General features: G+C 44.4%; 1 protein-coding gene across 1 annotated transcript in view; it reads left to right on the top strand.

The window, feature by feature from the left end:
* SPNS2 (SPNS lysolipid transporter 2, sphingosine-1-phosphate) overlaps window positions 1-26,932 on the top strand; it is a gene marked incomplete at both ends in the record, with an annotated part of 140,387 nt that overhangs the window by 78,771 nt on the left and 34,684 nt on the right. The window contains 6 exons of the mRNA XM_082493036.1: window positions 9,223-9,374; window positions 11,613-11,679; window positions 14,298-14,440; window positions 15,631-15,783; window positions 17,422-17,611; window positions 24,790-24,855. Coding sequence (XP_082349162.1) covers window positions 9,223-9,374; window positions 11,613-11,679; window positions 14,298-14,440; window positions 15,631-15,783; window positions 17,422-17,611; window positions 24,790-24,855 — 771 coding nt within the window. The remainder of the gene's footprint in view (window positions 1-9,222; window positions 9,375-11,612; window positions 11,680-14,297; window positions 14,441-15,630; window positions 15,784-17,421; window positions 17,612-24,789; window positions 24,856-26,932) is intronic.

Below are 26,932 nucleotides of genomic sequence, written 5' to 3'. Positions count from 1 at the left end.
CACAGCAGCTCCCTGCTGACTCTGGGAAGCGCTGTGGGAGCCTTGCCACTTCCAGGGTGGTTTTGTTTTTGTTTTTTCTCCAGAGTGCTTAATTAGGTGCTTTGCTTTAGAGCCTATCTGTAGGTATCCAGTAGTTAAACATTTTAGCTGCTGATTGAAGGGTGTGATGAGTGAAAAAGGAATATCTTACAGGTTTTATTGTTTATTTTTATGTACTAAATAATAATGTAAATCTCATAAAATAAGGACACTTTAATCAGCAAGAATCTCGAGTACATTTCCAAATAAAGCTTTCCACATTCAATTAAGTGCGCCTGAACAGGGCACCTGGGAGAACTAAAGCCATTAACAAATACTAGAGACAGTCATAGGAAAGGTGAGTGGACTTTGCTTCATCTCCCTTGCTCATTTCTATATTTAAATATGTATTTTGTTCTCTTTCTACTCGCTGTAGTGTCTCTTCTCCTTGCAGGGCTCTGAATACCAGCTGAATTTTCCTAAAAGGGAATTGTTCAAAGGTGAGGTGCTGAGAGCTGGCAGGACACTTAATACATGCAAATGAGCTGAAGTTGTGAAGTGTGTGACATAGTGTAGATGGGTGCTGTAGAAGAATCAGACCTGCTTTAGAAGCTATAGTATAAGTCCATCCTAATTGCAAAGGGTTTATATGTTGACCCTTGAGCCAAATGATTAATCAAGTGTACTAAGGTTTCAATAACTCAGTAGCTTGCTTTTAAATCTTGTTATGGTGTAGTGGTCTCATCTGTAACATGTTTATAACCTCCAGCCAGCATATAATAAGCATGTGTAAATAAACCGAATGTGAATGTGTGAATAGAAGGTGTGAATACTTGAAGGAAAGCTCAGGGCATTTTCACTTAAGTGTTGGTGACCTGCTCTTCAGAGCTCAGGGGAAGACCTTTGGGTAAGAGAAGCATCCTTCATTGGACACAAATACTTAAACTTGTATACTTCCCATGCCCAAGCAGACTTCAGGGAAGCCAGGTGAGGAAGAAAAAACTTTTTAGGGTGAATGCAACAGAGACGCAGTAGGTGAGATGTTGTCTGCCCTATGGATTTAACTGAGATTTTGAATAACTTGCCTTTGCTAAAGTGGCATCGTCACTCTAGAACTGTGCTGCTGTCCCTAGAGAGCCTGTAATGCTGCTTCAGTGTGTATCATTACCCAACGGGAAACAGTAAAGATGGAGCCAGACTCTTCTCAGTGGTGCCCAGTGAAAAGATGAGGCAACAAGCACAAACTAAAATACAGGAAATTCCATTTAAACGTAAGAAGAAACATTTGTACTGTGAGGATGATCAAATACTGGAAACAGGTTGACCAGCAAGGCTGTGGCTTCTCCATCCTTGGAGACATTCAAAACTCAACTGGATGTAGTCTTGAGCAACCTGTTGTAGTTGACCCCCCCCTTGAGCAAGGGGCTCGGACTAGACTGTCTCCAGAGGTCCCTTCCAATCTCAACTATTCTATGATCTGTGACGTGCACGCAAAGGAGAGGAGCAGTTTGAAAATGGTGATGAAAGATGAGCTTGCCATCAAGTTCAACTTGAAGGGAGGAGACTATAGAATTGAAATCCAGTGGTGATAGAAGTTACAGGAAATGTTGAGTGTGGTACTGACTTAAAAGGCAGTTGTGATTGTAGAGATGGGAAGTGAAAAGTGGTTATGGGAAAGTGATGACACACAATGAGGGAAGAAAAGGGGAGTCTAAGCCCAATCGCGTGTCTGCAGAGGGCCAAATGACAAAAGAACCAGAAACTGCAGTGAATCTCCCCCAGGCTACCCTGCCAGTGTGACTCACGTCTGATAAGGAAAGAACATCTTGTTGGAGGTGAGAAGGGTAGTTCATAGTTATATTTATCAGACAAGTAACTGTAGCATAAACCTCTAAGTGCACTTGTATCTCTACAGAAAACAGATAAAATACTGATAGCTCACAGCATTGCATCAGAGCTGATAACTCATCAACCTGTCACCAACCAGACTCCATACAAGCATGTATCCTGGCTAGTTGCTATCTATGCCACCCAGAGATGAAACACAATCAACTCCTTTTGGTTGTAGGAACTCCTGAAAACAATGCTTTCCCAACCTATTAATGGGGGAGAAAAGTACCGATCAACAAAACCTCACACTGAACAGTTCTGCCCCCATGTTATTTTGCATTTTGGTCTCTCTGCTGGCAATCCCCTTGAGGGATTAGTTAAGATTACTTGTAGATAAAGGTAGATACTCATCAGCCTTTGTTCCTGCACAAAGATCTCCCATGCAGTAAGACCAAAAGGCCAAAAATTGGCATGAATATTCAGTTGCTTAAAAGTCTGGGCAGGACTTGACAGGAAGACATGTTCTTCAAGATTGGCACAGAACAATTCACCAGTACTAAATATGCAATACCTCTCTAGCTCTTTACAATATTTATTCTCCTTTTATTAAAGGAGACTTTGAATCAGTCGTGTTTGAGAAGGTAGGGCGTGTGACTTTGTGGTCCATATCTAGATTTGACACGTGCCTATTCAGTGTGTGGACCCAGGACTTGTAGCCACCAATGGAAGCCATGTGCCCTGGTTATAGGTATGCAAAATTTGTAAAGTTTTAGAGGTGCACAGAGCTGGAAGATGTATTTAGGCTTATCTATTCTGCTGTAGACTTTGTCATCCACCCAGACACAGAATGGAATTTAAAACATGAACATCATTGTTTAATGTCATCTTGTCTTTCATGATACGTCAATGTCCCTGTTTGACTTGGAAACTTTCAGATTCTTAAAGGTGACTTCATCATTACTGGGAGGGCTATGAGAAATGGAGTCTTCAGTGTTTAAGCAAATATGTCACCTGCATTTGTAATGTCATTCCATTGCTCAGCTCTTCTAGTGACTCTCAGCTAACGATCTGGAATGTGAACTGTGAGTTTACAGGAGCCAATGCTCTTAGTCACAATACTGATACTCAGAAGCCTGTCCCTGGTTTGGTTTGAGTCATGGTTAATGGTACATCATTGCGTACCTGTGGTGAAGGCTTAGATCCCTTCAAAGTACCGATACGGTTGGGAAGAATTCATGGAGCACAAGGGCAAGTGGTGGTTGGCTGGCCAGAAAACACAGTTTCTGCTTGGGAAGACAAATGCTTGTGTATAAGTGTAGCTGTCAAAAGGGACCACTGTTGTGCAGCCCTTGAATATACATTTGGGTTCTGTAGGTTTTACTTTGGTCAGCTGCCTCCTGCGGTATATCAGATTTATCTATCTTCGGTTGATCTGACTGATCGCTTGTGACTGCAGCGGTGCCCGGGATGTTGTTGGTGCGAGACCTTGCCGGCTGTAGGAATACAAGAATGTAACTGCAGTGCAGCTCAACTGAGTTTTGTCTAGAAACTCAGGGAAATTAAATCAATCCCAGTGCTTTCTCCTTACCTTATTGTCAGTCCACACGCGTGTATTTCAGGCTTTGTGTGGCAATCCCAGCTGCCTGGTGGCATGGATGGTTTTCCTTATGCACATCTTCTTTCCAAGGATGCAGACCCTCATTCTGTGTCCTTGTTTGCTGCATAGTATTTATATAATAAAACAAGGAAAATACGACAGACCTCAGCAGTTCAAATATGGAAATTCATGGTGCTGAGCCCTCTTTTGCAGAAGCTAAATGTAGAATCCGTAGGAGGTCAACTCAATATTCTCATATAGGAAAGGGTGTGGGTGCAGTTGCTGTAGCTGTATAAAAGATCCTTCTTTTACAGAATCACAGAATGGTCAGGGTTGGGAGGGACCTCTGGAGATCATCTAGTCCAACCCCCCTGCCAGAGCAGGGGCACCTACAGCAGGTTGCACAGGATGGTGTCCAGCCGGATTTACCTCTCTGGGCAGCTGTGCCAGTGCTCTGCCACCCTCAAAGGAAAGAAGTTCCTCCTCGTGTTGAGATGGAACTTCCTATGCTCAAGTTTGTGCCCATTCCCTCTATTCCTGTCACTGGGCACCACTGGAAAAAGACTGTTCCAATCCCCCCTGGCACCCTCCCTTTAAGGATTTGTAAGCATTAATAAGACCCCCCCTCCGTCTTCTTTTCTCTAGACTAAAAATCCCAAGTCCCTCAGCCTTTCCTCATAAGAGAGATGTTCCAATCCCCTCATCATCTTTGTAGCCCTCTGCTAGGGCTACTGCCCGAGCTCTTTTAGACCAGCAACATCAGTTCAGAGCATGGCTTGCACTGGTGCTGTGCATCCGTACTAGTAATTTGTACTCGGTTGGCTGTATCTGTGTGATCGCATCGTGTCGTGTGTCCCTAATGTGAAAGAAGTGTGGGTTCAGCTTGTTTTGTGCGACCCTTGCAAGCTGCTCCGCATTCAAATGCAAATACTTAAAAACTGAAGCTTAAGGATCATATGATTCTTTAGACAGTAAATCTGGTGGTTCAGAGTTGTACACATATTTGGCAGATTATAGGTTTATCACTGACAGCTAATCTTTTAGAGAACTGTGGCTTAATTCCTTTTGTTAACTAATTAAAAAAAGAGAAAGAAGTTAAAGCTGTAATTAGACCCATTAAAACATGTGTTACTCGCTCAATGGTCTATACAACTAGGATAAATGTGTAATTAGGAGGTTTGTCCAAATACGATTAAAGCTAGTCACGTGTCCCTGGCCATCAAACATTTATGTGTGCATGAGAGTGAGAGTAAAATCAGTATGAAAATGTGTGTTATAAACATCATACTTTGCAGAGAAAATACATGCACTATCTTGTGGCACATTATAAATATTTAAGTCAGTAATGAAAACTTTTATTGGATGAAAATTCCGGAAGGATTGTGTCACACCTGTAGCTTCTAGTAGGATAGTGACATTAGCAACAGTGATCAGACCAGGTCCGTCTGACCCGATGAGCTGTTGCTGCGGTTGCCTGTGGTTTGCTGATGGTTTCAGAAATTTAGAAGTTAGTAGGTAGTGTGTTCCTGTTAGCCATTGGTGCATTCCCTCAGGCATAAGGATTTGTATCCCTTCCAAAGGTCCTATCTGTTTGGGGGGATTTGGTTTCTTTTTTTGTTTGGGTTTGTTAGTCTTCAAATCACAAAGTAGTAAAGTCTTCCAGCGTTTAGAACTAGGGCGTATTTTTCCTTCCGTAGAGTTAAGAGATGGGGAGAAGAGAGCAGGTCCGTTGACTTACCTACCTCACACGGGCATGTATGAGTGCTTTCTCTGCGCTAGTTCCTGGTGATGGCATCTCTTGAATGGGAAATTCCTAGCAAGACTGTGGTGCTTCTGGATCTCGGTCAGCCGCTGGTCTTTCCATATGTTGATGGTTTATTGTATACAGGAATCTTCCCTGGCTTGTATCTCATCATCCCCTTTGAGGTGCACGCAAGTTGGAGAAAGGGTCTTGGAGCGCCTTCACATACTGAACTGCCCCCAGAGCTCGTAGCAGCCGCGCTGTGTGGTTCAGGCGTCCCCCTGCGATGGTCGCTGCGGCACGGCGGGCTGAAGGCAGGCAGGGACGGGGCGTTCTGCCGCGCAGAACGCAGAAGAAAACCATTGCATCTCTACAAACCAGGAGATGGTGGTGGCTCTCATGGAGGTGCAGGCATCTCTGACGTGCCTGCTAACCAAAATTAAAGACGTAAATAGTTTGCTGCAAGAGCTTTGTTTCAAAAAACTTCAGTTGCAAGCACTGACTCAGAGAAAAAGACACTGAGCTTAACCTATGGAAAAGGAATAAGCTCAGGTGCTGACTCAGGTGTTTTCAATTTTCCTGCCAGAATGAGGACTATTTGCACAGATGAACAAATTACAGAAGAGCTCCGAAGTAATGTAGAAAGGAATAAGCTGCTTTTGTATGTATCTATTTCACCGTTCCCCAAGCAGAAATGCAGTTAAAAGTCTTAGCTGCCTGTATGGCTTTTAAGCACAGATAATGTAGCGAAGAATTTGGCTGGTGTCAGCCCTTTTTGTCTCACTAAAGTGCTGAGAATTTTGGGGTAGGACAAAGAGGAAAAAGCACTTGGGGGGAAATCCAGCACGGAGGAAATGTTAGAAGAGTGCTGCTACAGCTGTGGAGGAGAATGGTGCTTCCTCTGGGTGGGTCACGGCCGGCGTGCCCGCTTGTTTATGTTGGTTGTCATGTTCACATACACCCGGAGAGGGAGAGAGATGTTCATATGGGTGTATGTGTATGTAAATAGACACACTCGTAAAATAGCAGTTGTCTATATTGCACACATCGTGGTTTTGGGAACAGTTTCTAAGTGGTTCATGGTATGTCTGTGGTCCAAATGAGTAGCAGCATAAGAATTTTGGAGTTGTTTTGTTGTTTATATTTTTTCTTCCAATATGAAAAATGAAAAGATGAGGCCTCTCTCTGAAAGGACAACTTTTTGTCTTGGGGAGCTACCCACCTCTCGCTCTTTGGAGATGGTGAAAACTTAAGTTTTGACTGATTAGAGATGGCAGACTGGGGGTTCTAGCCTAATGTAACCAATTACTGCGTAATTTTGTTGTGTAGGTTCCCATAGGGTGTGTGCTAGCCAAAGATCCAGAGGTCTTTCGGTGGGATGAGAAGAGGCATTAGCTCTTTAATCCTGGATACAGAGCTCTGAAACCAGGCACAACATAGAACCGATTATGAATAATTCCCTAATATTGTTTTAGTCTTTTGTATGTTTTACCTGGTAGTTACACCGAAATAGCTGCATCGTCTGTAGTCAGGAGTGGATCGTCTCAGAAGGACAACACCGTTCATGTCTCTGTGTAGGTTATGCTTTTATAAAACTGCTTTTATTGCCAACTGAAGTCAGAATCTCATGACTTAAATTTGGAAACTGCTGCTTCAGAGAACATAGTTTAATTATTAAACAGATATTTGGAGTGTGTAAGCATGGGATAAGCCAGGGAGGAGGAACTGGGGGAGAAGAATGAACGTGTTACTTGTTGCGGGTGACTTCATTGTATTGGGACTCTGATTCAATGGTTTGGATGGAACCGAGTCACTCTTCACAACAGGAAAACTTTGTACAGTTTTCCTGCTTTATGCAAGGATTGTAAGAGAAACCTTATAACAGCCTCATTTGGAGGAAACTCCTGCCCAGTGCATTCACTGGGAGTGATACTGGCTGGTGAGCACAAACTTGTGTCATTTTTATGTAGACATTTCAAATTTGAGGAATATCCAGTGCATTTGCAAATTTGTCATTCTACAGGTGTAACTGACACCGTGTACGTACTCACCCCAGGTCTGGCGGATGACTATTTGCCTGTCACCCTCTCTGTGATCCAGACCTGAACCTCTTCAGAAACCAAAATCAGCCTCCGGTTCCCCCGCTTTGGAATTCTGCATGACTAACTCATTCAGCACGTTATAAATACTGTTGCTCATTCCAAACACATTGGTTACCTGTGCAGCGATCATTGTCAGCATATTTCTGCAGCGGAGTGGTTTAACATTGGGTAATTGGCATAAATTAAATCGCGTGAGTCACAGTATTGCCTTTTCTGCATACACCCACGTGTGCCTGTTACGTATGTGCAGCTTATGGGAGATATATGAATGATAGCAGCGCTGCAAACGCCCTGCCAGCGAACAAGGAACTTGTATACGCTCCGAAAATAGGTATTAATGCAGAATTTACATCAAAATAAGAGGAAGTGAAGAGTGCGCAGAAGTATGTTTTGTGTGACTGCAGGAATCCTCAGGAAATTCTTCTCAGCCAGAGGGTTACGGTGCGGAGAACCATGAAAACGTGTGTCAGTGGTAGATTTTTGTCTGCTGATGGATGTATTTATGACTGAGGCACGTGGCTTGATGTCCGCATGGCATTTTCCTTATTTGAGAACAAGAGCCCTGTGTTCTGGCTTAGCTTTGCTGTAGGGCAGAAAGGCAGTCACATCCCTGAAACTCAGCTTTTCCCCGTCTGGAACGGGAATCGCTCATGGCTCTCAAAGCACTTTCGTGTTTAAACACCTAAGAACTGCTCTTCTTCTCACAAATGATCTATAGGATAATAACAGTAAATTGAGGATTTGTACAGGTTGCATTTGTAGAAATAGATTTCCCTGTGCTTACAGTTTTCTGCAATTGACTGTTTAATTTCTGCACCCACAATTACTTCTGGGTGTAGCTCACGCTGCTTAGGTGGCCGAGAAGGTGGTAGCGCTCGTGTGTCGGGGATTCGGGCGTCAGAGCATCGTGCCTGATGCCGTCACGCAGCAGCACCTGGCTGCAAGGGTAGCGAAAGAGGTCGGCTTGAAAATCAGGTCCCGAGAGGTGAACAATTCCTTTTTGTCCGTTTTAGGCTATGTTGTGCTGAACGTGAAGTCCCTCTCCCCGTGCTGTGGGACTGCCCTTTACTCAGAAGGGCGCGTAGTGCTTTAATGCCTTTGCAGCCTGTGCCCTTGCCCGGCGTGGCTCTGAACCCCTCTCCTGGTGGTCCCGCTTACTGGGCGCACTGGTGGTTCCCAGTAAAGCTCAGGTCTTACCTCTTGTGACGGTGTGTGTCTCAGCTCAGCTTTGTGCCCTGAGGTTTTTCAGCAGCGCTCAGCGTTGGCTCACTCTGCCTTCCTGCTGCGAAGGGGGCGGGGGGAATCTGTGCTTTTTTTTCCAGGGTGAGGGGAGCGAGATAGGTGCTTGGCAACTTTGAAAAACTTCCCTTATTTGGGAGCTTCTAATCGAGGAGAAAATCGAGAGGTTGGGGGAGTGCAGGTTCACCTCTGTCACGGCTTCGAAGAGCCTTTAAGATTTCACCAGTCGTAACTTGTCCCCTGGCACGCGGGGGAGGTCGGGGCTGCGCTGGGCAGGTATTCCCTGGATCCCAGAGCGGGTTCCTTGTGCTCCTCCACCTCCTACGCCTTCCTCAGGCTGCTGGCGCTTGGGCTTAACGCGAGCGAGCAGCACCCCGAGAGCAAACGGGGGGTCTTCTGCCCGCCTTAGATCATCATCTTGAGTGCCACTGGGTAAACGTGTATTATTACTGCTTCTCTCTCATGCCTGTAAATCTTCACCAAAAAAAAAAAAAATATAGTCCCTTTCCTCCACAGCAAGAGGCAAATAGAAAGAGTCTGTGGTTTTAAAAAATAAATGCACACAAGGGGGTCACTCTGCAGCCACGTGGGCTTCTGTTTCCCTGTTTGCGCAGTTTTCGCTGTTGTCCATCCTGAATTCAAAAAGATAAGGGGACGCCTGCTAATGTGTTTTTTTTTTTTTTTCCTTTTCTCAGTATTTCTGGCTTCTTGTGCTCTCGCGAGGTTTGGTTGGTATCGGTGAAGCAAGTTACTCCACTATTGCACCGACCATCATAGGAGACCTTTTCACCAAAAACACAAGGACCCTAATGCTGTCCGTTTTCTACTTCGCAATTCCTCTTGGCAGGTAAGTGACATAATGCTGCTTTCATCTAGTTTGGGCTTTTCTTTAAAGTCAGCTCACACAGACCTTAAGTTGCTAATGATGATAGTTCTTTTATCTTTGGTTGGAATGGTTTAGACAGGAAAATATTGTGAGCAGTGACTAATTAGTTGCAGGAATTAGGTTCTTTTTCTAGCTCTGTTACTGGTTCACGTCTGACTTTTGGGAATTAGCGGGAAAGATTTTTTTTTTTTACAGCAACTGGGTGGAAGTGGAATCAAAATATTTAGCTGATTTTTTTTTTTTTTGCATTATTACATTAAACTGTCATTTTAAATAATGTTATATCGGTTCTCTGAATTGTTGCTTTGATTCATGTCAGGTTCAGGCCTTCTTTAGGCAATGTCGTTCAGGTTTCTGTCAAACCAAGGTCTCTTGAGACACTGGGCTGAGTTTTCAAAAGCGAGCCGATGGGTACCTGCTTTTATGTGACAGTCTTAATATCCGAGGTTTCATGCTGTATAACATACACAAATGGAAGTTTTGACTTTTAAAAATATTTTCAGTTTAAGCTCAAATTCCTCCCACCCTTGAATTTGGCCAATCTGACTTAAGTTTGGAAAACGCAGCTAAGCCAATCTTCGATGAGTTGGTAGTTGCGGTAGCAGTGGCCAGGACGTTTTACTGCTATTGCCACGGAAACAGCAGTTAGGAGAAATGGGGAAGGCTGAAGAGAGAAGCTGTAGTGATCGTTCACACTCAGTGTTAACGCAGAGCAGCGGAGGAGAGCCAAACCCATAGGTGCCCCATGAAAGCAAGAGGCAGGCTCAGATTCGGACTAGTTATTTCCTCTGGCGCTTTCTTTCAGTGGAGTTCCCGTATCAGCCCAATGCAGTATCTGATTGTTGGGACTGGAGGGAATCTGTGATTTTTTTTTAATTTTTATTTTTAATTATTTTTATTTTTCTTAAGTAATGGCTGACCCTCTATTGTGAGGCAGGGTGGGTTCGCATAGTTTGCATACCGATTCCCAGAGCTGGACAACATCCTGCGCAAAAGTGGCATCGTGGCTTCATTTCCAGCAGGAAAAAAATGAGCAGCAGTTTAATCCCCCCACCAACTCCAGGAAGAACTTCTGGTTTAGGGTGGTGCATTTTACAGGTTAGAGCACTCATCCCTGGGATAAAACTCACAAACATCCATTTGCTCTTGAGGAAAAAGAGATAGCCAAGTCCCTAAGTGGTGGAAAGAATATTTTCCCAAGAGGGCCAAGGACGCCAAGTATTTACATAGAGAATTCCGTGAACAATGGCTAGCAAGAAATGACAAATATTCATCCTGTTGAGTCTGATTCTGGGACTTAATTCTCTCAATACCCAACAGAGGTTTGGATCCACGGTTTGATTTTGGGGCTGGTCTGCGTAAAAAGCCCGGTTTTGGGGTGATTATAGGTGGCAACCCCCAAAACTTAGCAGACTGTTCAGTAAAGGCATGTGATGGCTGACAGCTGCCCCGCAGCAGTCCTGGCAACTTTTAGCCAAGGCAATCTCAGCAACAAATGCAGCAGTTTGGAAAAAAATAAAAGGAAATTCACATCCATTCAGTTAACTTTGAGAGAAGCATGGCTACATTCACATGGATATAGTCTCCTGTGAGCCGCCTTTTGTTACCACAGTGTAAATCATAGCATGTGGCCGAAGGTCCTGCTGCTCCTTTTTCTTCAGAGGGGATTTCTGAGCTTCAGGTCTGATGTTCTCCCATCACACTGTCTTGCATGCTCTTCTTGTTTTTTTCTTATAAGCTTATGAAAAATGGTCTCTTCATGGGTAATTAGAACCAAGTGCTATTAAATGGCAAGTAAAGATTTAATGATAGAATATGGTGTGTCCTTGAAGGGCACTTCTTAGCTGAGAGCTTGAACATAAAACTGTTAAGTATTCCTATTAGTGCACAGAAAGGCCTGATGTAGAAATTGAATTGGGAAATAAATTCTTTTTGAGGCTTTGTTTCCCTCCACTGTAGATTGAAAGGTCAGCTATAAACTTGAGATCAGTGTCTGAATTTCCATCAGATTTGAGCTTTTTTAGATCAACAGTGCTGGGAAGAGTTACGTATTAGCCACCATCCGCTTCATCCCCCATGTTTCTTTCAATTCCCTGCAGGGGAATTGATTGTGCTTCTTTTTATCTTTGTTTAAGAACAGCTGTGATTGCGGTACTCTGTTAAAGCTCTGACTGACTCTCATCTTTGTATTTCTTGCAGTGGCTTGGGATACATCACTGGGTCAAGCGTGAAGCAGGTTGCTGGAGACTGGCACTGGGCGTTGCGGGTAAGCCACCCTTAATAACATCTCAATTACAGTTGCATCAGTTCATCAGTGTTAGGAAGAGTTCTATCACACAATTCCTCAACCTGTTGTTATATGTAGAAAGTAAAGGATTGGAAATTACATCTATGGATATTAAGTGCATAGCAGATGCATTCTCTAAGCAAATGGGAAAGGTATGTGGTTTTGGCTTGTTGTACTTGGTTTTTTTGCCTGCCTGGGAACAAGAATTTTCCAATCACTTTATTATCAGTCAACCCTGATTTCTTGATGGGGATGGGAAGACGAGGCATTGGCCTTAAATCAACTCCACAGTCTTTCAGTCCCCTGCTGTCAAGAAACTCCGAGAATGGCTTCCTGCTTTGAGGAAAAAACACTTTGTTCCAGTTTCCGCTTGTTTTTCTGCCCTGAGACAGTCGGTTTCCTTCTATTTTAACCTCTTGGGACCTTGATAAATGTGTTGAAAAGATAATACACTCCAATCACATAGGCACAAACAGATCCTGCACACAAAGATGTCTTGAAAGAGCCGGGAGGAAGCGGCCCAGCAGAACTGTTGTCTGACCTTTGGCTGTCTGGGTGGCACGAGCCCCCGTGAGGTGCATTCTCTGGCCCTGGCACTTCATGAAGACAATGAATCTCATGAAGCTCAGGCCAACACCGTTTATAACAGCAGGTGATAAAATATGTGGGTTCTCATCTCAAGCAAACGTGCCCTCCTGTGACACAGGCCATTCCCTCCCCGTCCGGCGAGGGTAAGCAACGCCAGGAAAATCACCATGAACGGTTCATCTGCAGCGAGGGGAGCGGAGAGGAGTTTCCAGCTGTGAACCTGAAATGAAAAGTTTAATAGCCTACAGCTTCACACCAAGAGGGTGGCTACCTCATTCAACAGCTGAAATGCTTTGAGGGTAAAATTAACGTTTGAGCAGAGGCCAGCACAAGATACAAGAAACCCCAAAGCCCCTCCTCCTGGTCAGTGGGCTTTAATGAGGTTGACACATTGGAGCATTCGTGTTTGCATCTGTAAACCCCAAATGATTTGTTTGTGCGAAGAAATCCTCACTAGCATCTTTCTTCAGATGAAGTCTCCATAGTTATCCTGACAAATCCAGGCTGACGTCAACGCTGTACCCCTTATGTGGTCATGATCTCCGCTATAAATGACACATTGATGCATCATTCCCCGACTGGGCAAAATCCTGGGGAATCTGACAAGCTGCACACTTCTGTGATGGTTGCTTTGGATGGTGTTGCTTCGTTCTTGTGGTCAAACAGCACATGTTCCAGACATGGGTGTAAAGCAGCCTCCGCCCTGTGGCAATTATTGTGTTCTTGCAAGACGTGAAAGATTCCACTAAGTGATGCTTCCCTCTGTGATCTCCTGTGGCTTTCAAATCCATGGGAGGCCAGGAATAATCTGTACTTCAGTGGGCTGAAGAAAACAGAAGGGCATTTTGACAAGTGGCAGCTTTGTCTCTGGATCTAGTGGTAATGTCAGTGTTTCACTGGAGCATTACTGAGTATCCACTGATATTGTCCTGTTGGGGGATTAAGCCTGTAGCTAAAAATCAAAGAGACTTTAAATTAAATTACCCTAGAAAATCCCAGCATTTCCTTTTTTTTTTCCCCCAGTGCTGTGTCTGGTGTTCAATTGTAATAAGGATACTGTGCCAGGCTTCATTTGTCCTGGGATGAGGGGTTTTCCTGACTTTCCAGTTCTGAAATATTTTTGTCTTCCCTTTCCTTCCCTAGAAGAATTCTGGCTTTGTCATCTCTGGACATGAAACACTCCTCTATGTGTAAAGGCCATTCTCGGGTTATTATTGGAAGCATTTTTATTTTTTTTTAACAGGAATCTATTTTTAATATGGCATGTATAGAAGAGATGATAGTTCGGTGAAAATCCGTGTTCCTGTTTTCCTAATGGAGCTCTTTTCTATTCTGGCAATGGTGGAATTTCAGTGTCAGAACAAGAATCATGTTTTTTGTAGTTTGCAAAACACTGTGGAAGCTTTCTATTTTTGTCTAGTGACTGGGAGATGGGATTGGAAACTGGGAAACCTAATCCCTGAATGTGTCGTTTTCCTATCTTCCAGCCTGAATTTTCAATGTTTCTTGGTCTGCTGTACACTGCGGTAATCTGAGGAAGCTGCCTGAAAGTGGGAAGCCATTATGGGTTAGCTGGAAGAGGGATGCATGTCAGGCAAGGATTGTCAAAGCCAGCGTGCTCCCTACATCCAGAAATCTTTCACTTGGCCTGGTGGCCCTCAAAAACCTCCTGCACTCTCCCAGAAACCAGTTGGTCGCTTAGCCCAACTGGGAGTAGGTTTCCAAAGAGTTGAACCGTATTTAGATGACTTTCGGTGCTTTAATAACATAAAGAAATGGACTGCTTTAATGAGAGTGTTCTCAAAGCTACCTGCTTCCAGAGGGAGATGAGAGAGTCCAGGGAATGACAGGGAGGAAGGAGAGGAGCAGATGCTTCGGGGTTCTTACAGGTTCTGTCTGGCAGTAAAGAACTGAGTCGCTGAAATGAAACTAATGTAATCTGGTTCTTACTGATTAGTCAAAGCAAACCCTGCTGACTTGTGTGCTAATTCCCTGGTCCTTTCTTGCAGGTATCTCCGCTCCTGGGAATGATAACAGGGACACTCATCTTGATATTCGTACCTGCTGCTAAAAGAGGAAATGTTGAACAACTTGGGGGACAGCTGAAGGCTCGGACCTCCTGGCTAAGAGACATGAAAGCGCTGATTAGAAAGTAAGAGAGCTCTAGTACAAACCATGTTTTGCCTCTAGTGTTTAACTGGAACACCCAGTGGCCTGTACCTCCTCGCGCGGAGGCTGGGACACGACAGCGGGCAGGGAGTTGCAGGAAGCTTAGTCTGGGGGCCTGGGAAAGAAAATCACAGTTACAGTTTCCTGAGGGATCGACTGCAATGGCAGTGATGGACCCCAGCTTTTGCTCTAACCTTTCCAAGATTCAGATCTAAGAGAGACTCTGCTTTGTTTGGCTCATACTTCAGACAAATCAAGGCTTTTGAAGTGCAGAAATTGCAGTGTTCCTGTATTAATTGTTGTGCCACTGTTGCTCAGATGCTTAGATCCTTTTTCTTCCTTGAAAGAACTACTCTGCTGAGCCAAAAGAGAGAGTTAAATGCCAGAGCAATTTAAGAGGAGAAAATATAAAAAAGCTTGCGCTACATGGCAAGTTTAAATATATATGTTTTTACAACCACGTGTGACTGAATGCATGAGCACTGAATGTGCTTGGGTGCTTCTATATGTGCATAAAAGATGACACGCTCACAAGCGTTTAAGCAGCTGTGCTTGCTTCCAGAAAGCTTCCCTGTGAATCTGCAAATGCTTGCACTCATCAATTCAGTGTTACGTTGGAATTCTGATCGGACATTTACGGTGTCCGTCATTTTTAGAACTGCTGGCTAGAATGCCTTCCCGGTATTGTCATCCAGTATCAAAGGACTATGGAAAGTGATAATGGTTAATTTATCGATATTTCTATATTACTTTTTTTGTTAGTTTATCCAAGTGGTAATCATATGGTGGCATGGATAGGGAGGGAGAAGGGAAACTGGTAGTCCAGGTAAACAGGGAATATTACAGTGGAAGGCCTGTAATTCACAGATCATGTCTTAGTGACTAAATACTGATTGTCTTCTGCAACGGTCCCATGGAAAACGGTCTCTTTGAAGCACCTCTGAAGAGTTAAGTACATTATTATCAATGGAGCATCACGTATGAAGAAATATTCCATGCCTCTTATTCTCCCTTGCTTTCTTGCTTTGTACCTTCCGTTATCTCTGTCCCTTGGCAAAGGGAGGTGGCTAGTATGGGGGAACACTGTGTTTTGTCACTGGCTCCCGTCCTGGGGCTCCTGCTTTCCCACTTTTCCCACTAAACCTCTTGGTTTTGCCTCTTGTGTCTCCACAGCCGCAGCTACGTGTTCTCATCGTTGGCCACCTCAGCTGTCTCCTTTGCCACAGGGGCCCTTGGCATGTGGATCCCTCTCTACCTGCACAGGGCGCAGGTCGTGCAGAAGACGGCAGAGACTTGCAGCTCACAGCCCTGCGGCACCAAAGATAGGTGAGATTCATACTCCGCTGCTTTAAAGAGGGGGAAAAGGGAGTGGGGGCTTATTTACCAGAGGAAACAGGCAAGTCCCACGGAGTCAAGTTACTAGAATGTCTGTAATTTCCTCTAGATCTTTGCAACAATGATAGGAAATGCTGCGATTGTAAACTGGGTTTTATTTCTCTTCTTTTCTTCATCGCGTGAAGTCAAACCAAGGGAGAAGCAATGACCTCAGCTCTGTCTTAGTTCCCAGGCGATAGTGCGGAGGTAGAAAAGAGGTTGCTGTCTTTGCCTTAGATGCTCGGAGAGCTGAGAGAGAAATGGGTTTCTGCGGACCCACGCTGTTTTCTGTGATAGTGGCAGAATCAGCTGGCAGATTGGGTGGCCACGGTGGTGGCTGTAATTCGGGGTGCCCCTAAAGCCTGCAAGGAGCTGACCCTGAAGAATTCTCTTTCTGTGTGAGGGGGGACTTCACCGTGTTTCATTGCTCTGTATACTACTCTGTGTGCTGAGTTTTGCTGGAAAACGGTGCAGAGATCTGGGAGGCTTTGGTCTGGATTGCTGGATGGTACCCGGTGGTTTGGTTTTTCAGTCCCAGTTATATAATATCACTTGCAGCACGTAAGCTGTGGAAAGTAATTCATCGTTTTGTGCTTCACCATGATGCCACAAAACATAAAATGCTAAAAAAGGCATTTCTCCAGGTGAATAAAAGATACGAAAAACTGCCTTTTGTCAGCCCTTTTGCTTTTTAGCCTGTGAGGGGGAAAAATAACATTAGGAAAACCTTCTTGCTCTAGCTGACACAATCCCATCTCAAGTAAACTACTTAGTGGTTTGGAGTACCATCAACTAGAGCGCCCAGCGGGCAGCCTCGGTCTATTCCGCAAAAATGCAGTGAGCAGAAAATACAGCTCCAGTCAAACTGCCCATCTGCTGTTCACAAAGAGGACTTTTCCACTCCTTGATGACACCTATATTTTGAGCTGCCCCGGAGCTACTGTAATGTAGTTGCCAAAGACTCTGTAATCCGAGTCTTGCACATACAGTATGGAGAATCCTTGACGGCTCCTGGCTCTTTAAATTTAAATTAACACATTTCAAATGCGTAACGTAACAGCAAAATAATCCAATCAAGCTTCTCTGAAGTGGTCTGAAAGGAGTTAGAAAGTCAAAGTATGTTGAAAGTCACTGGTATTTAGAGTCTTGTTAGGTTTCCTTTCCCTTAAGCTTCCCCGTGCCTGTTCTGTCCGTGATTTCCCCTTCCATGATCTGTGGGCAGGTTAGTACTTAGTTTTGTGCATGCATAATTAGCTGCGCAATGCACTTGAGAGGAAGCTCAGATCTGCACAAAGCAGCAGTATGAGCCCTTTGCACCTCTCTGCATGTCGATCAGTGCCTGTGTGTGCACAAGGCTGAATTTCACATGCTGTGTTTTTCTTAATTGCAGGGGAAGAGTGCTAAAATCGCAAGCACTCAGCAGGGGAGCTCATTTGTTTTATTTTTAATTTGCAAAGCAGATTTCCATTAGTCAGTTTACCCTAATAATTTGTTCAAAGACCATACCCATTTTTGGGAAAAACTCCCAAAAAAAACCCCAACCCACCTGTCTCTTTTTTTTTTTTCTTTTTTTCTTCTTCTTCTTAATAGTTTGATCTTCGGAGCAATCACATGCTTCACTGGCTTCCTGGGTGTAATCACAGGGGCTGGGGCAACCAAATGGTGCCGGTTAAAAACTCAGCGAGCTGATCCCCTTGTCTGTGCTGTTGGCATGCTCGGATCAGCCATCTTCATCTGTCTGATCTTCGTTGCTGCCAAGAGCAGCATTGTGGGAGCCTACGTAAGTACAATCCTTTGCGTTTGCCCATCTCACTCTTACCCTCTCTACAAACTCCTTGGAAGACTGTGTGCATTGTCCCCTGCGGGAACCCTGAGATGTTGGGTTTGCTCTTCCCCTTCTGTTGGGTTTGCTCTTCCCCTGGAGCCAGGCTCTTCTCAATGGTTCCCAGTGACAGGACGAGGGGTAATGGGCACAAGTTAGAACATAGGAAGTTCCGTTCAAATACACGGAAAAACTTCTTTACGGTGAGGGTGACAGAGCACTGGCACAGGCTGCCCAGGGAGGTGGTGGAGTCCCCTTCTCTGGAGATGTTCAAGCCCCGCCTGGATGCAGTCCTGAGTAATGTGCTCCGGGCAATCCTGCTTTAGCAGGGGAGTTGGACTAGATGATCTCTAGAGGTCCCTTCCAACTCTGAAAACTCCGTGATTCCGTGAATGTCCTTCATTTTGCCCCTTGGCATTTTGGCATGACCTAGGTGTGCCTGGAGGGAAAAGGATATCTCAACTGCTTATCCCCTTGCTAACCGTCACCAGAATGTAGAGCTGGGGATTTAGCGCATGCATGGAAACCCACAGCTCCCTGCCTTCGGGTTGCTCTATCTATACCTCGATCCATACCTCTACCGCTCTTGCTTCATGTTTTGGTACAGGAAAATTGGCCACTTCCCTTGCAATAAGGGTATTGTAGCTGCAATGGTACCAAATTATAATTACAGTATAACTTGTCTGTGGGCATGCTTTTGGCTGCCTGTAAGTACCATTAATTTCCATAACTAGGTAGGGTGCTGCAGACCAGTATTAATTACCGTGTAATTTCAATTTGTTGTTATCTGTATTACCACAGCACCTGAAAGTCCTAGTCATAGCCCAGGAACCCACAATACATGATGCTGCACTAATGCGGATTAAGATATGGCCCCTCCCAGAGTGTTTGTAATCGAAGTATGTAAAAGGAAATCATATAAATCCAGACAAATAGACTGAAGGGAAAAGAAAAAACTTAAGTATAATAATCCAGCCTCAGGCCGGAATCTTGCTTTTGGTAGAGAGTAGAAATCCAGTACACTGAACAGGTCCCAGTTTTTCTTTCAATGTACTAGAGGGCAGCCCGGGACTTGGGAAAAGTTTTTGAAGGGAAAGCATGAGATGGTCGGTGTAGTGGGATAATTTCTGAAAGCCCATCCTTAGCTTCCACGCTGCAGCGCACACTCCGCCCAGCGTGAGAATGGATTTACAGTTAACCAAGCAACCAATCTACTGCGGCCCCTTCTTTCTCTGTGTTTCTAGCACTAGCCTAGCCGTGGTTATTTTCTGAGGATTTCAATAGCTGCCATCGTTATTGAGAATCAAGAAGAAAGAGTGAAAATTTAAAGACATTGAGACAGAACCAAGAACGCCTACTCTGGCTATTTAGGAAGTGTCAGAAGGAGATTCGCTCCCCTGGTTCGTGGCACGGTCTAGAGCTACCCTTTCATTCAGCAGGAAAACGATCCCCTCAGACAACCTGTAAGAGGGTGTTATTGGTGGTCAAGTGTTGGCCCTCCTTTCGTGGTGAGCCGTCTCCACGAGAAGAGATTTGTCACATCCCTCCACGTGCCCCTCCCCTCCCCCTCTTTGTGCAGCCAGACCTGTGATTTTCTCCTTTCTCAGACCTGATGACAGACATGTTCATTTGTGGCATCTAGTCTCTTTATGCAGAAAGCCCTCCCTTATTAAGCTGGAAATAGTGTTTTCAAAAATTTTGCAACAAAAGGTGGTTATTAGTCTCATTTTCATTTTTATTTCTTTTTTTTTTCAATAGCTGCATGACTATTCTACATTGTGTAAATATATAAATACAGATGGTATCATTTAACCAATCTTAGAAACAATTTATTTTATTATGCATGAGCAGTAAATCTAATAAAGAGTCAATGATTTGCAAAGGAAGTTATATCTGCATATGGAGGGGGTATGAGGACTATAAGTCTATCTGCTGACGCTGTTAGGCTGACGCGTACATTTGCTGCAGGTAACCCTGCCTCTCCCCAGCCCTAAATACGCTTTCTCTGCTGCTGGAAGCCTCATGCATAGAAAGCAGATAAGAGTCCAGTAATGTGCCCATTGGGGAATCGGCAATCTGAACTCTCTCTATACATCCTACCCGTGACAGTGGGCAAGTTATTTAACTTTGTTTTGCCTCTGCAAAAATGAGGATTCTCAACTTAGGGTCAGGGTAGCTTAGATCATTAATGTTTGTAGATCACCTGGAGTTAGATGGTCTGTGGCCAACCCACCCGCTATAAATTAATACAAACAAAGCAACGACACACCCCCTGTTGCTGTTAATGTTTACAGGTGCTAACCCCGCTGAGAGAACAGGTCTGCGTTGGAGCTAGCGATGTCTCACAACACAAAGTGTTATCATGGTGGTGCTACGTATTAGTTGAATTGACTTTTCAGGGCAAGTTTCAAACGCGAGCCCTTGTTTTTCCATGCCATTCAATGCTATTGCAATCTCACAGGCTTCCCGAGTGTTTAATTCCCTTTTATTTCACTAGGAGACCTGTTTTGCAAGGCTGCATGGTATAGCAGTCTCTCATTATGCTCTGGTTTAAAGTCTCATTGGTCCAAAATGAAGGAGAGCCCATTCTCTGGGTCTGGAGTAGGAAAACTTAGATAGGGTGGACAAGCATGATGGACTAGGTTACCTTCCTTATCTCAAAATCCATGATAATAGCTTGGTCTGGAAAGAATACAGTAAAATTTATGCGTGCATTTTCTCATCTCTGATAGCTTCCACGACAGCTGTGTTCTGGCTGTCATCCTGAAACACCATCCTTGAGTTCTGTACGACTGTGAACGGCAAGAGCAATGTTCTGGTCTGTTCCCCAACACGGTGGTATTTCCATACCTTCTGTTTTGAGACTGTCCTTAGACTTCTGCCATTGATCACACCATGCTAAAATTAAAGGGTTACTGGTTTTGGACCCCTCTTTGGCTCACAGCCTTAAAATTATCACTTCTAAGCATTTAGATGGGTCCCCATGAGATGGTGTTCTGTCACACTGGGCTGTGGTGGCCACCAGAGCACCATCTTCCTCCCTGCTCTAGTTAACAGTCGAGAGTTTTTAATTTCAACTGATAGTGGCATCAGCATAAACAGTGTTCAGCACTCCAGCAAGAACCGGCAGAGCCCCTGCTTTTTAATTTCTTGGCTTTTGGGGGTTTGTTTTTTTTGGAAAAGACCTGCATATCCTTTGGCACGACCACCTTGTCCCTTACAGGCTGCCAACTGTCTGCTCTGTTCCTCCCCGGAACACACGTACTTTTTCTCCTCTGCTCAGTCCTGTCTTGCAGGTGGTTTTGGTCCCTCAGGGCAATAGCTATTCCAGTTCTGTAGCAGCCACTCCTACCTGGAGCAGGTAGACGGACTTCTTTTTTTCATCCAGTCTTTTCATACTAAGCCAGTAAATTATTGGCAGTGGTAGAAGTGGCTGGAAAGGTGGAATAGAACAGCATTCTGTATCACTTAGCTGCCCAGACACTTGTATTTCTATCTTTTACTATCTTGCTGGGATCCATAGTCCAAGCCGTTCCTATTCTATTTTCCTGGCAGCAGGTGTATTTGTGTGTTGTAGTCCAGCTCCTTAAAACAGCAGTTTGCATATGTTTAGGTCCCACTCTTTCCGAAATATGTACTCTTTGAAGTGTTGGTTTTCAAACCTGTCTCTTGAAACCCATTGGCTCTATGGCATCACTGTATCACACTACTCGGACATTTCAACAGCCGATTTTAGACTAGTTGAAATTTCCAGGTGACTGGAGAGACGTGCTTTGCTTTGCCTTCCTTTTTACGCTCTTCCAGTTTCCTGTTGTACCTCAATTTCAGCATCTATTTCAATTCCTCGAAGACATTTTACGATCTTGCAGAAACAGCAACTCCCAGGGCAGAGCCTTGCCATAGAGCTTTTACAGCATCTCAGGCTCAACTCCAGGGGCTTCCAGTTGACATGGTGTTGGTGGCTTACCTACTGCTGAGGCATCCGTGTTGCCCAAGACTGAGACGGAGTTAGACTTGCTTCATGTTCAAGAGTGCATCTGGGAGTCATACCCAGCATTTCAAAGAGAAATACAGATAATGAAGATGTAGATAGATACGCGCTTTGCAGATAGCCATGGAAGGAGTTTATAACCTGCTTAGATCTTGCTGTGAGAGCTGCTGGTGCGACCACTCTGCAGCTGCTTTGCTTATCGTTTTTGGGAATCAGAATTTGCTAACTGATCACATAAACAGAAGACTTGAGGGCGACATAACTTCTATCAGCTCATCACAGATGAGCAACTGGACACCAAATGGAGATAGCGAGATATTCTACAACACAGCTGGATTCAGAAGAGGATATATGTTTAGACCTGAAATCTCAGTGTAAAAGGAGGCTTTGAAAAGTGTGTGGGGAGTCAAAACCGTGACCGTTTCAGGAGCTATTGATCTGTTCTGGAGGCTGCCCTATTTGCAGTAAGCATCCCTAGATTCTCTCTCCAGCAGAAATGCCACAAATCCTCATATGCCCTTTGCAGTGGATGAACTCATTTTATAAATCCCCATTAGCAGCTGAAGGACAGACATTTTTAGTGTCAGTATCTTTTGTCCTACTTCTTGATTTTCCTCTTGTTCCTCTTTTCCTTTCACCAGTACCCACATATTAAGCACGTGTTTCACAGAAACACGTTGAGTGAAATACACGTTCAGCAATCAAAACTGGTGCCCTCTGAAGTTTGTAGCATTTCAGTGATTTATTTATAGGGCTTGTGCTGAATTCCTGCAGAAGGGGGCAAGTTTCGCTTGCTGCGTGTAACAACTATATGTATTTTACGTGTATGCACTTTGTTTAACCTTACGGCAAGCAACTGCTTGTTTGCAGTACTGCCTGAACAGGCAGGGCATGCCGATGCTGCATTCAGAAGTGTGATTGCATCTTTCCCCAGCTCAATTTAATCTCTCCAGCCTCAGAACCCCAGCAACAGCGGCTGCGAAGCTGTAGTAGGACAGTTTTCAGAGCAGGTCCCAAGAGCCCACCTGGGGCTCCGGTATGTCCTTGCTACATGACACGTGGCTTCAAGTCCCATCAGCACCTTGATTCGTTGGATCCATGTTTCTTAGCTTGGCAGTTGTCATTTCCAGTGAGAGCCAGGTTCAAGGCAGACCAGTGGACAGTGGGAACATGGAAAGAGGAGATTTCCTCACGGACCAGCTGGGCTGTAATGACTGGCTCAGACACCATCACAGAGGAAGCAGATCCAGTCACAGAAAGAGGGGTGAGGGAGGGAGAATGTGTGGGAAACAAAGACAATTTTAGAAACAAATAGAGGAAGCTTTCTGTAGGTCAATGCGTAAGACTTGCTAAATAAAGCAAACTGTTCCTGGCGGTGACACGATGGTCTGGGGGGTTTGGGCAGTCTCAACACGTGTGTGGGAAAGACAATTGTGGTGGTCACATCCAAGCCAAAGCTCGGATCTTGGAGGTCCTCCTGCCACCCCAAACTGCACCTATGCAAGCAACAGGGACTGGGAGAGTGACTGGGACTGTCGGCCCCTCAGAGCTCCCAAGGACACCACCAAACAACAGCCATCTGAATGTTTCCTCAGAGCAAAGTGTGCCGTGCATTTCTTGCCGGCTTTGTTTCATGAACAAATTGTAGCATGGTCAACATAACAAAAATTGAATGTAAGGCAATTAAAAGTGGAGTCTTCAGTTACCAGAGTCCAAATCTTCATAGCTGTTATCTCCAACTACCAATAGGGGTTCCAGGAGTAATGTTTTCTCTCTAGATGCCACAAGAAGAAATGGGTTAGCTGGGCAGAAAGCAACCTTTTGGGGGACCTCTGGTAAAGGAATCTTGCTTGTCGTCTTGGTTGCGGGGAGCTGGTTTTTATGAGTCTGGTTATTTACCGAGTGCTTTGTCTATGTTGTTCATAATACACAGAGGAAGAGGGAAATGTGTGTGTGGAATATTGTCCATCCTTGTTTTTTCATCCTGTTGAACCTACATATTTCTTGGTTAAATTGTTAGGCTACAGCATAAAAGCAAAAGTCTAATGATTGAAATATGGGTAAAAGCTTTTTGGTGAAGGCTGTGTTCCTCCTGAAGCCATGTCACCCTTGCTCCCTTGGACTCAGTTTGATGAACATTTGTTTTAATGATGAGGCCAGGTTAAATTGGTTTCTCCTCTTGATCATTTCCAGTTCTTCAACTGCTGTGTTTGTAGAACCATTTAGTGAACTGCACCAGGGAACTGATTTGGGTTAAAAATAAGAAAAATAAGCAAAGCAAGCCCCTCTTACCCTGCTTCCCCCCAACGGAAGATTCTTTGCTCCATCTCAGTTTCCTGGTCTGAATCCCTGCTTGCCTCTGTTGTACCAGCCCAGCTGAGAAGGTGGTATGGGATGGGAGTAAGCGAGGACAGTGCCAGAGGTGGAGAGGATATGCGGTGGCTGATCACTAACACAAAAAGAAGCTATCATCCCACTACATACACGGGGCTTTTAATGTATCTTGTTGGCCATCTCCATGGAGTCAAGAGTTATATTTCAACGTAAGACACTGATGTTGCGAAACCCACACTTAGGTCCTATCCTGACTGTACGTAGATATCACCAATGTAATGCTTAAGTTGTTATAGTGCGCAGACCTATATCCCCCTCAAAAAGGACAGCAATATGCCAACAGGGGAGGGAAGGGATCTTGCACACAGTGGGTGGGGAACCTCGTTTGGTTTGCTACAAAGCTTAACACATAACTTAATTCCTAGGGATGAAAACGACTGTGTTTTGGGGAGTTGTGGCCTTCTTGCCTTTTCTAACTGGCTTTTTGGAACAGAATGATGCAAGTGTGGAATCCCAGGGCTGTCTCTTCTCGCTGGCTTCTCATGTTCTTCTGATACCAAATGTGTCAGCCTTTTATTTAGCTGCCCTGTAGATCATAAACAGTTTACACTAACGAAGTTGCAGGCCAACCCTCTAGAGCTCTGATAAAAATCTATAGTTTTCTAATATTCAGGATAAACCACAAGAGTAACAAGGAGTGTATTGTGTAGGTTTGAAACAAATAAGCAACAAAGCAAAGTTTGTGACAGGTTATTTTTCCCTTGAATGTCAAGTGAATAAATCGTCTCCTTTTTGTGTTTTGTTACAACAGATTTGCATTTTTATCGGAGAAACTCTTCTGTTTTCAAACTGGGCTATCACAGCAGACATACTAATGGTGAGTGTACTTTGGAACAGCGTCTTTCCCTTCTGATGGCCAGAGCAGCTTGTCAGCTTGCAAGAACAACCTGAAGTTCACCATTTTTTGCAAATGCCTAACCTCTACTTCAGCCTATTCTTTTTTTTTTCTTTCTTTCTTTTTTTAACTTGCTTGAAAGGAAAGTGTGATAGAGAGAGAAAAAGGAAAGACGACGATTCTTATTCTTTGTTCCAAGCACCAGAGAGAGAAAATTTCCAGAAGGGACACCATTACTGAATTGAAATTGTTTCCCCAAATGTTACCTATTTGCACCCCCATATGCAAAGAAAACAGCCAGCATTTCCTAATAGTCAGCACGTTAGTGGATTTTGTTATCAATAACTCCGCTTTGTTCTGCGATAGGAAATCCTTCCCTCCCTCCCTCCCTCCCTCCTCTGACCACAAAGGCAGCCATCTACCTCTCTCTCTGGCTCAACTCCAGCAAACCTACCATTCAACACATGCACAATAGAAAACCACCTCTGGGAGAGGATAGAGGAAAAGAAAGTATAAAGAATTTTTGGACTATGTCCACCTCGGCCGAGAGGAAACTCTCAGGGACTTTTCACCTCATGTCCTTCATTTTCCATTCTTTCCCCACCACAGAGCTTTTTAAGTCTTTCAAATCAGCAAGCTGACCTCAGCAGCTAGATTTTCATGTGAAATAGTCTGGACGTTTGTTAGAGAGCCTTGCGCGTTTTGTAGATGCTTCCATCAGAGACGTATGGAGCCTCTCAAGCATACTGGATGTTGAAATCGCATTGTGAGGGAGGTTACTTGTTGCTTATTGTATGTAAACGAAGGAAACTAGGGCACAGAACCATTCCAGGACTTGCCCGAGGTCTTTTGGCAGGTTGTTGACAGAACTAAAAATATAATCAGTCTGGCATCGATAGAAAACTCCCTTGACTTGTATTTGTTGCTTATGCAAACATCCACGAGAAAACAATCTGGCTCGGTATTGCTAGATGTGAAGTTAATGGTGTTGATATATTGATTCAACTTCAAGCTTCTGCTTAAGTTCTGCTTATGATTTAAGTTCAAGGTTGTGCTTATGTTTGAAGGTAGTGCTGTAGTTGCCATAGCTGCATTGACTGATGAGCTTTCAATCTTTAACTCATTTGTGCAGAGAGTGCTTTGGGAGGTGGGGTGGTTAATTCCGCTCCTCTCAGATGTGAACAAAGCATGGAGGAACAAAGGTTATCAGCGTACTTCAGTAGTCTTAGGTAGCTTTTAATTACCGAGGTTCGTTCCTCCTGCCAGTTTAGGTTTAGTGTGGTAGAGCTGTACATGGGCATGTACGGAGTCAACACCCAAGTACGTGCGTGGTGACTCTGTACTTACATGGGTTTTGCAGCTTGTGCTGAGTTCAAGGCTGCCGTGGCTGTTCGTGAAGTGATATCTCAACACTTAGACAGATGTGCAGGCTACAGACAGCTGTGCTGAGGAAGAAATTACAGTACAGTATTTGTAGTTGCTCAGTACTGCCTCCTGCCAGCGCTCCCTGCTGCATCCTGCCTTGGGCTGGCATGTTCCCCGGAGCGCTCCCAGCTCTCTCTGGTCAGAATTTGCTGATGGGCTTAAATAGCAGATCTTTTATGTCCTCATTAGCATTGGCTGAAACAGGTAAGGGCTTGGCCATGGAGCACATCTGCAGTCCTCCAGCAGTGACTCTCAAAGAGCGGCTGGAGGGAGGGTACCTGTCGGACACGTCCAGGGTCCTCCAGAAAACCTGTGCCAGAGAGCGAGCTGAAACTTGGCCTATGTTGTCTCAAGCTAACCCCAAAAGATATTTTTCAACCAACTACTTTGTAATATCAGCTGTACTAAGGATGCCATCATCGTCCCATTTAATTACTGAGATTTTTTTTGTATTGATTTCAATGTGTCTTCAGTGTCCTGCACCTTTTGTAGGGTTTGCCATCTGTCTTATGTGACCAGCATCCCATAGGCAGCTGCAGTTTGCAGGGATGCATTTGCAGTTATTTATGCTGCTTTAGTGCAAAAGAACTCCGCAAGAAATGGTTGGACATAACTGGAAATAATTTCTCAGTTG

The sequence above is a fragment of the Vanellus vanellus genome (assembly GCF_965231255.1).
Source record: "Vanellus vanellus genome assembly, chromosome: 19".
Taxonomy (NCBI): Eukaryota; Metazoa; Chordata; class Aves; order Charadriiformes; family Charadriidae; genus Vanellus; species Vanellus vanellus.
This window is presented reverse-complemented; position numbering and strand designations above follow the sequence as displayed.